Consider the following 10354-nt stretch of genomic DNA (forward strand, 5'->3'; position numbering starts at 1 on the left):
ATATAGAACATTAGGACACTAAGAGTGGTGAAAGTGGTACAATCCTCACTGAGATGCCACCTTGTGTTCTGATGAAGGCCTGAGCGGGCCACAACATATTGGCAAAGTTTTAATTATATTTCCAAGTTAAGGTTTTTATTCTAAGAAGTGTGCCTGGAAATATCTATGCTCTGAAACAAACCCCAGTATATTTTTCTGGATGTGGTTGGATTGTATCAATTTAACTACTCCCAGTGTAAAGTCCTAAATCTGAGTTTACTTATTCTTACTTCAGAGTCAAGGTCTAACTAAAGCCTCACCTTCTGTTACTTCAACTAGTTTTAATGGGCTGCTAAACAAAATCATCATAACCTGTGTTAATCTTTGATTTCAAAGGCACCTTTACACATGGTCACCTTACATGACTAGTATCTAAATTAAGTTTTTAGCCACATGTATTTACATTTAGTAGGCAAACGTATCTCTGGTTAGGTAGACTAAAATCCGTGTGCTTAGTGGGAAGGAATATGCAATATGCTCATCTTGCAGCAATTAATAGTAATATTTCAGTTGTACTGGGTAGAGTTCAGTCATGATGCCGCTATATCAGGTGGCTCAATCACAATTGCATCTTACATCACGTTAAGTGATTTAGTGACTGGACTTTTTTCTATTTTTTATCTCTGGTTAGTCAAATTAAATCTGATTGCTATGTGTGATAGAATAAGAAAATGTGTTTGCTGTGTGGCATTTATTACTAATACATCAGTTGTTATGGGTTGTGATCTCATTCAGATATAATCCTGATACTCATAATTAATTAAGTAACCAGGGGTAACAGGATTGATTTACGCCTGAGCTACATGACCTAAATAAAAGTTAACAAGAAAACAATAGAAATGAGCAATAAAAATAGTCAAAAGCACTTTTAAAAATAAAAGTGCTTCAAATGGTAAATAAAATAATACATTTTGTGGGTTCCATAAAGAACCATGTTTTTGAGGGTAAAGACCCTTTAAACTGGTAACACATCGCTGTTATAAACATGTAAAAATATTAAAATGAATTTGGCTCCTCTATGATATCACTTTTAAAAAAGAGCCATTTGAAGCACCTTTATTTCAAAAGTGTAGGAGAGCAGCTTTTTGCATTTGGGCTGACTGTGCCAAGAGTCTGATCAGAAGTGATTTCCATCCTTTCACAGTAACGGTGGGAAAGGAACAGGAATGGAGTGAATGTTATTCACATTTAAACAAAAGAAATCTGATTCTCAGTTGACTTAGCTTTTCCACTGACATCATTCCCTGACATCATGAAGTGACCCAGCTGAAATGACCAGAGTAGCTTTCCATCAGAAAACAAATACTTGAGCTGAAGCCTCAAAAAACCTGCACAAACTGTATAAAACATCTCTGCATTAAAAAAAAAAGCTGGAAATGCAAGTGTTAATCACTAAGTGCAGCCATTCCAAGCATTCCTGTGTCAGACTCCTAGAAAAATGTAATAAGTTGACTAGAGTGCTCTGCACAGGTGGAGCCTTCTTTGTTCTGGGCCTGTTTTGCATGTGCCTCATGTGTTTGTTAGGCAGTGTAGACAGAAGCATTCAAATCTAATGTAAAAAGCTGTTCTCGCATTGTCACTTGTCAGCAATATAATAATAGAATCAAGTCTATTCTAGCTCAATCCTTTTTTTTATTGTATATATTGTACACTGTTTAATGGAAAATAAGTATCTCCATTTTTGTCGATTTTTAGTTTACTACACAATTTGAACACAAAAACTGTCCCTTTCACTACTTTTTCTATTTCTTGATAAATGGACCAAAATAAATACTTCAAAATGACCTGAAATATACTCTTTTTGCATTGACTTCCATTAAGAGTTTAGATGTTTTTTTCTCTCCTGCAAAGTAGCTATTTTGAAAATACTTATTTTTCATTGGACAATGACAATATATTATATATATATCGTCGCTGTCCTATGAAAAACACATACATTTTTGTCGATTTTTAGTTTATTACATAATTTGAACAGACAAACTGTCCCTTACACTGAGTCAACATTTCTTGATGAATGGACCAAAATTACCTGAAATAAACTTTCTTTTTGCATTGATTCTATTAAAATTTAGAAGGTTTTTTCTCTCTTCTGTAAACAAGCTGTTTTGGAGATAATTGTTTTTCATTGGACAGCGACAATATACTATATATATATATATATATATATATATATATATATATATATATATATATATATATATATATATATATATATATATATATATATATTTCTATTGAGTGCTTTACCTGCTGAGAGAAAGCAGAGCAGAGGATTTTTCAGTAGTGCATGAACTTAAAGGAGAGAAAATGGAAAGGCAGAGGAGATGTTAGGTGTTAAAGAGAAGCAATGACCCATTTACACCACTAGGAGGCAGCAGGCTACATACAAAAGTGATATCCAAGCACTGTCCACAGACAATCACCGTATCATTGCCTCACTCTGTTTATATGCTGAGCCAAGTACAGCTGTTCAGATCTGTCAAGTTCTCCACAGAACTTAACAACATTCAATTTATTAATGGTAAAACTGAGAAAACGACACTTTGCAAGATTGACTGGACTGTTTAACATGTATCAAAACATCTTGGACAAACTTTTGTGTTTTTTTTTTTTTTTTACAGGCCGGCTGTCTGTCCATGTCACACTGACAGTGTGTTTACCAGAGTAAAGATGGGTACGGCTGCTGCCGGAGTAATAGGACAGATGTTGGAGATTGTGTGAGTGTGTGTGTATAAGTGGATAATGGCTGTCAGAGGTTGTAGACTGACCTGTCACAGCCCTGTCCTGTGGAGCTTCATCAGGGGCTGCTGAGAGACTGCTGGGGGAGGTGGGCGGAGGCGGCGCCTTCCGTTTGCTCCTCTTCAGGGAGGATCCGGTTGAAGAGCTGCGACTCAGAGCTGCAGTGACCTTCACAAGACAGAGTGGGCACTCACATCATGTACAATGCAAATTCAGAGTACAGAGACACAAAGCTGGAATACAAATGTGCACTGTCAGTTTGAAATTACTTAAAGCAACATTGTGTAGCGTTCATACTGTAGATTAACGGCTTCAAAATCATTTCGATGCTCCACTGATTTAGTTAAAGAGAGAATAGCATCTTCTTTTTGGCCCTCTGTACTCAGAATGTCAGCTTTTGAACTATATAACTTTGGTGGTGCTGCATTTCCTTCATTACAAAAACTATGTAAGGCTATGTAACCTGGGTCACAGTGGTGTGAAGATTCTGAAATATTACTTTATTGCATCAATACACAAGCTGATTTCACTATAGATGACAGTTCTGTATCTCTCAGCTTGTCCAGAAATGCATGTTAACAGCTGTCTACAAGGAGGAGTTTAAAGTGTGATTTGTGTTTATGGCAGTGGAGTACAAAAAGTAGTACCTTCCCCAACTGTAGGTTGAGCCCACAAGCTATATATATAAAAAAAAAAAAAAAAAAAAAAAAAAAAAAAAAAAAAAAAAAAAATATATATATATATATATATATATATATATATATATATATATATATATATATATATATATATATATATATATATATATATATATATATATATATTCTTCTTACTAATTCTTGCTCAATGTTGCTTTACCCTTGTAAAAGAATTGTATACTTAATTGATTGTATTAAGTATATTTTTAAAAGTACATACTTTTTAAAATTAAATATACTTAAAAACATACCATATGTACTATTTTGGAACAACTTATGGCACCTAGTGGTAATTAAGTAATATTTATTATATTGTGCTTTTGAGTGTTTTTTGGTATAACCTCAAAAAGACTTAACCGCAAGTAGAATTAAGTATGCGTTTTTAAACTTTTTCAATACATTCGAAGTATACTGTAAATGTACTACTTTGCATATTGACGCACATATTGTGTACAACTTAATGCTACTGGAAAAAATACACTAAAGTGCACTTTAAGAAGTATTTACTGCCACTACATATATTTTCTTTCAACGTATAATTTAAAGCATATTGCTTAAATAAATTTTATGGAAATACAGTGTATTTTCAAAATTTATATTAAATTGAAAATGCACTTTTAGTATTCTTGACCTAATTTAAATATAATTTTAATGCTCTTAAGTTTACTTCCATTTCACAAGGGTAAACATGAAAGATTTCAAATCTTAATCTTTTTATAAGCTCTGCCAAGTTTCCAAGCCAACCCCCCCCCCAAAAAAATTCTGAATAAAGTTCTTGGTCATAATGATCTGCTCTGTTCCACACATTTTATGTGCAACTTTTTGAGCATATGATTTTAGTGCTCAGTGTGTTAAAAAATAAAATAATTCAATCAAAGGCTAATTAATACCAGACCTTCTTTTCATACCACTTTAATTAACAAGAAGCTGAATGTTGCCAAATGTGCTTAAATAATGGCCACAAATGTGCTGCATCTAAACAAAGACACTAAGTTTGTTTTTTTTTCATCATTAAAATAAGAGTAAAATATTTTTATTATTAAATTTTCAAGGCAAAATGTCCCCAAACTTTTGGCAGGAAGTGTAGCTGCAGGAAATCTGGCTGCATTCCCTCATGGTAATATAAACTGACTGACCTGAAAGTTTGCTTTAGCTTTACACCCATAAAAGCAAAGTTTGAGCACACGGTTTTGATTGAGTGTGTGGAACACATCAACATGTGACAGGTTCAAGACCAAGGCACAAAGTAACCCAGCGTTAATAACAAATCAAACACCCTAATAGCTCAGTGTTGACTTTGAACTGAAGAGTAAATGAAAGTTGAAGGGTAATTCCAGCACGTACCTGGTTGCCATCAGGCTGAGTAATTGGCTGAACATTGCTGGTTTGCTGGTTGAGGTCGGAGGGCAGGCCCTGGGATGAGATCATCTGAGGGGGCAGGGGGGCGCGTCTCTTTTTCGGGGTGTCCGAGGGCATGGTGTTGGAGTCGTATGTGGGTGAGTGAGTGCTCAAGGCGCTCATGCTGACCGGCCTCTGTTTCCTGTGGACTGGAGACGCTGGAGCGCTCACCGTCGAAGACTTCAAGGAGAGATGTGAGGGAACGGAACGAAACAGAACAGAAGAGAAGAGTGTGACAGCCCGTTCCACAGCACTTTGGATAAAAAACAGCCAATCACAGCTCCCACACGCCTGACTGGCAGGTGTATTTCAGACATTAAACCAGTCCCAAGTCAGCAAGACTCCTGATTTGTGTGCAAGGACAAGCATGACCACTGACCAATGAAACAGCTCAGTACTCATGTGCCCATGCAAAGTTTAAAGAGCACCCAAAGCAAACATTCCACTCCATCAGCCCTGAACTCTCTGCAGTGTGCCAAACAAATTAGCTTTGTAAATGACTTTCAAAACGTTGTTCGTCTCAAAGCTTCCTAGCTTAACAGGCTCTTAAACATTCAGTAGTAAAAATCAGACATACTATGAACTGGTAGCCACTGTTTAGTAAAAAAAAGAAACAAAGCACCTACCTGTTCCTGTTTCTTCTTGCTTCCTCGTTTAAATAAACCAAATAATCCTTTGTTTTCTTTTTCTTTCTGGAGTTTGTCCTTTCCCGGTTGAATTATATCTACTGGATGAAAAAAAAAAAGAGATTTTGAGTCTATGCTGGAGTACAAGAAAAAATGTCTACTTAAGATGAATTAAAAAAAATGCACATCAAGATGTGCAAACACAAACACAGGTATATTAATGATGTCCTTCACACAGCGTCCAAAGCGGTGTACGTTTATCAACCATAGCCTGCTCTAGTTTCTGCACTGTATGGATGCATAAAAATCAGGCTGCCCAATTAAACCGCTGCTGTCATGTTCAAAGATAGTGATCTGATTATTAAACTGATCCATGAGTTCGAACCATTTGCTGATCCCGATACCTGTACTGCTGGTAGCTACATGCTGGTAATTTAGGTTACATTATTTTTGGTTTAAAATAATAATAATAATCTACAGATATAATCCATATATCATACATCAGCAAAACCTACCCTATCCACTATCGATAACTTGGCCTATCATCAACTGTTAGCGAGTAATCCAGCTTAGAAAAACATTACGTTAACATGCTCTAACCTTGCAGAGTTCAACAATAGTACCGTATCAGTAACAGATATTTACCGATACCCATGACTTTTGTATTACATTGATATTCAGTATATATCCAGATGCAGACCAAACAAATTAGTGATAAATACAGTGGCAGAACAGCTTATCTTAATTGGTGCAGACAACAAAGGCTTATAGCAGTCAACACACTGAATATATGCAACACTGATAAATATCAGTGGGGTATGATGTAATTTCTACAGAATTTTTTTTTTGTTTGCATCCTAACCATCCCTCGCTACTGAGCCCTCATGTGGAGGAGGGAAATTAAAGAAAACAATATCAAAAGGGAGCACAGAAAAATAAATTTAAGAAAGAGTTTCTAGGTACTATTACACATAAGACAGAAGGCAAAATGTGTCAGACTTGGTGTACAGGTTTTACTGCATTAAAAATCACATCTGTTGTTTGTCCAAAAAATAAAAAAACATTTTATTGTAAATAGGCCTTAAAACACAGAAAACATAAAAAAGAAAATTTTCCATTTGAACTGATTGACTGGAAAGTTGTACCTGAATGAGTTGGAGATGGAGGGAAGCTTTCTTGACTGATAACTGTTTAAAAAACAATAAATATAAAGTTAATAAAATACCAAAATAAAAAATGACAGAGGAGAATAGATTATAAGAGTAGAGAAATCTCAATGCTGCACTTCTAATAGGTTTCTAGCTTCCAACTCACAGGAGTTTCTGTCCATACCCCTCGTGTCTCTTGCGTAAACTTCCCTGAGCCCGAGCTCGTTGAGGGAGCTGCTCAGGTCCAGTGGGTCCTCAGAGTGCACATTCCGCAACAGCACAGTGCTCCGCGGCTCAAATTCACATTTCTCACAGATAGCAGGGAGCAGCTCCTGCAGAGGGATTCGAGGGTTCACCCGCAGGATCGTCTTTTGAGTCTTCTTATAATTTATTACCATACGCACTGTAGCCTGAGGGAGATACGGTAAGACACAATCAGGCAACCAGGAAGGAAGGCCCAGGAGCATTCTCCTCAAATGACATGGCATTTACAAACAGTAAACCGCTCAGTAAATGCAAAAGACTAAACATAGTTCTTAACATACGCAATCACCAAGTCAAGTCTGGACCTGTTTACTGAAAGATTGCTGTGTATTCCTAGAAAATACTATATTTTCAGGGGCAAATTAGAGACCAGTGATTTACCTCTGGCATCTGTGGTCCAGTTTTCTTGTTCTTGTCCTCCATGCCTTTGGGCTTGAGCAGAACCTTTTCAGCCTCCAGTGATCCGATAAGGGCATTGGGCTTGAATTTGATGTGGTTCCTGTTGGTGGAAACCAGCTCGATGGTGTGGCCTGATGGGTTCAGGTGGTACTTGGCACACAGCATCACCAGCAGGTCCATCATGGGCTTACTGCACAATAAACACATAGTATAAAGAACAATTAACATACACAACATGCAGTATGACGAATATTCCCAATCCTAGTCCCAATCTGATCCAATAAATCGTGATCTGGGACAATCCATTTTTTTTTTTTTTTTTAAACAATAAAATATGTGGTTATCGATATTTGGTTGTTAATAGCATGATGGTATATGTTCATAGCCTCCTTTTTTTTAAAGACAACACTGTGCTTCCCTTCTGCACTCTAAGCAGCGGCCACTTGATCATTACTGAAACAATAAGTGCACTGGCAAAGTTTTCTATTTTTCTGCTGTTTTTGTGACAAATGACAAATACTCCCATCCTATTTTTACTCTTAAATTAAGATTGGTTAGAAATAAAACATGAAAAAGCTCCTTTCTACCAGTGGGAGAGTTATGCACTAAACATTTTAAAACAGGCCATTACAACAGTTTAGAACATCTCATTAAATATATAGTTTAATTAAAACGTTTTGCCCAAGTTGTGGAGCAATATAAGTTTATACTTACATTTAATACTTATATTTATACTTATATTTAATACCTTATAATAATAAGTTTGAAGCTCTAGGAAAAATAGTTTTTTTATATACTGAAAAATGTATTTTATTTTTTAGTGTGAAACTTCTTCTGCTTGCCTTAATTAGTGTAATCAACATATAATATGAAAATGGTTCATCTCACATATTTGCAGCCACCCCCTTCAAAACACAGACACTGAAACAAATTTGCAATGTTATGATTCAATGTTATGTAAAACTATTGTGTTTTATATGTTGGTCTTTTAAAAGTAATAAAAGTAGTGAAACATAAAAGAAAAGTTGAAAAACGAGTGAATAATCCTAATTGAGCCACTACCTGTTAGAGGTAAGGAACACGATTGCACTAAATATTGATAGAATAATTAGTAATGGAGTTAGTAGTGAAATATTCACACTGCTTTTTTTTGGATAATTAAACATGCAACAGGTTAAACTAAAACCAGGAACACTATTACTCTTTCTGACAAATGAACATAGCAGGAGGGTTTAAGAACAAGTATAAAATCAGATGTCAGACTTAATCGAAACTTGATTAATATTCTTTGAGCAGTTAGATCTTGCTCATCTTGATCATGTACAGTGATTTTTGGCAAATGTCACCAGGTACTAAACGCCAAGTTTCTGTGTCAAACTGACAGTTTGCTTCCTTAGGTGACATCATTCTCATAACAGCAGTTCAAATTCTTGCTGCCACTGATATGGATTTCTTTTTCCCCCCCACTCAGTCAAAGTGTAACAGAACACTATGTACACTGTAGAATCCCTCCTCCATATAGCATATAGTGTGGAAAATCCTTTAGTGACACAGAATGAGCTACACAATGCTTTCCAACTGTTTCTGGAATGTCAGGATCTGAGAGGCCTTTGGAAATACACTAGCTACAGTTTAATCCTTCTTAGTAAAAGACTGGAGAAAACACTCTTAACACTCTCAGCATTTTCACAAAGAGAAAGGAGTGGCACCAAATCAATAATTTGGCTTTATGTTAAACTTGCTTTCATTCTAACATGCAGTGGTGGAGAAAGAGTGGCTTGTTTTATATTTACAGTTATAATTGTACAGTTGTATACAATGGTTAGTGTCCCTTCTCTAAACATATTGCACAACAGCACCAACAGTTGGAAAGGATGAATAAATTTGGCAATTTACCACTCAAGAGCATATGCCTAACAGGTCTAAAGGCCCAATCTGGATAAGTGGATTTTAGTTTAGTTGCAGGAAAAGGGGATTATCAGTAGTTTAGACTAATTTGACTAAAAAGCAAGTTGTAAACATGTTAACATATTTATACTTGTGTAGATTTGTGTTGATCTATGTTGCAACTGTTGTAGCACTGAAGGAATGTTATTGTGCAACACTGTGTAAATATATACAGTTAAAAAAAAAAATTAAAACAGCCTAATCACTTGATTTAGCTGTTATCATTACATTGATGATACATGGCCCCACTATAACATCACAATATTTGAGAGCATTTTTTGGATATTTTTTTATATTCTTGGCAATATAAAAAAAACCCTGGTAAATATTTAATTTAATTACTAGGGCTGCAACTAATGATTATTTTGGTAGTCAACTAATCTAATGATTATTTTCACCATTAGTCGATTAGTCAACGATTATTTCTGCATAATCCTTCATCTCTAAAAATGATAGAAAGAGCTGAATATGAGATTTGAAAGGCATTGAAATGTCTAAGTGATGTTTAAACATGTAAAGTACTGATTACATAGTGATTAAATATGTAATCTGTTGTGTTTGAGCACTGTTGGAGAGTGTAAACTGTGTGAGTGAGCCATTTACCAATCTGCCATTGCACTTCTGTCCCCAGCACTTTGTGAAATGCGGTACTATTATTAACGATTAACAATTAATCGACAATGAAATTGGTAGTCAACATATTTAAATAATTATATCAATTTATTGTTGCAGCCCTATTAATCAAAATGAATATACTACTTAAATAAAAAGTCAATGATTTAGTATAACAGTTTTAAACATTTAGTAGGAAATCTATACTAAACTTTGTTTAATTTGTAAATAACAGCAACTTACCAATCATTATTTTGCATAAAATACTAATTGTATTTTTTTTTGTAAATGTAAATGATGTAACTGCTTATTCACAGTTTCTTCTGTTAAGAAAAAATAGATGATCCTGCTTTTGATGTATTTACTGTCCAGGAAAGACTTTTTACTTAATTCTGGTGTGAGTACTCGTACTAGTACAGCTTTCCTGCTCCACAGTTTGATGTTGGGGGCCTTTATGTCCCTCTAGCCCATGTCTGTCATTAGG

At 35.3% G+C, this 10354-nt stretch overlaps 1 protein-coding gene across 7 annotated transcripts in view; it reads right to left on the bottom strand.

Moving 5' to 3' along the window:
- The window catches only part of cobll1b (cordon-bleu WH2 repeat protein-like 1b), a 53220-nt gene that overhangs the window by 11713 nt on the left and 31153 nt on the right, over window positions 1-10354 (bottom strand). For 4 of the 7 annotated variants that reach the window (XM_015608787.3, XM_007261037.4, XM_007261040.4 and 1 more), the window contains 6 exons: window positions 7294-7501; window positions 6815-7058; window positions 6646-6687; window positions 5501-5601; window positions 4821-5054; window positions 2808-2946 (listed from right to left, as the gene is read on the bottom strand). In XM_015608787.3, coding sequence (XP_015464273.3) covers window positions 2808-2946; window positions 4821-5054; window positions 5501-5601; window positions 6646-6687; window positions 6815-7058; window positions 7294-7501 — 968 coding nt within the window. The remainder of the gene's footprint in view (window positions 1-2807; window positions 2947-4820; window positions 5055-5500; window positions 5602-6645; window positions 6688-6814; window positions 7059-7293; window positions 7502-10354) is intronic. The other 3 variants (XM_022680042.2, XM_022680041.2, XM_007261038.4) reach the window with 3 other exon arrangements.

The sequence above is a fragment of the Astyanax mexicanus genome, chromosome 11 (genome assembly GCF_023375975.1).
Source record: "Astyanax mexicanus isolate ESR-SI-001 chromosome 11, AstMex3_surface, whole genome shotgun sequence".
NCBI lineage: Eukaryota > Metazoa > Chordata > Actinopteri > Characiformes > Acestrorhamphidae > Astyanax > Astyanax mexicanus.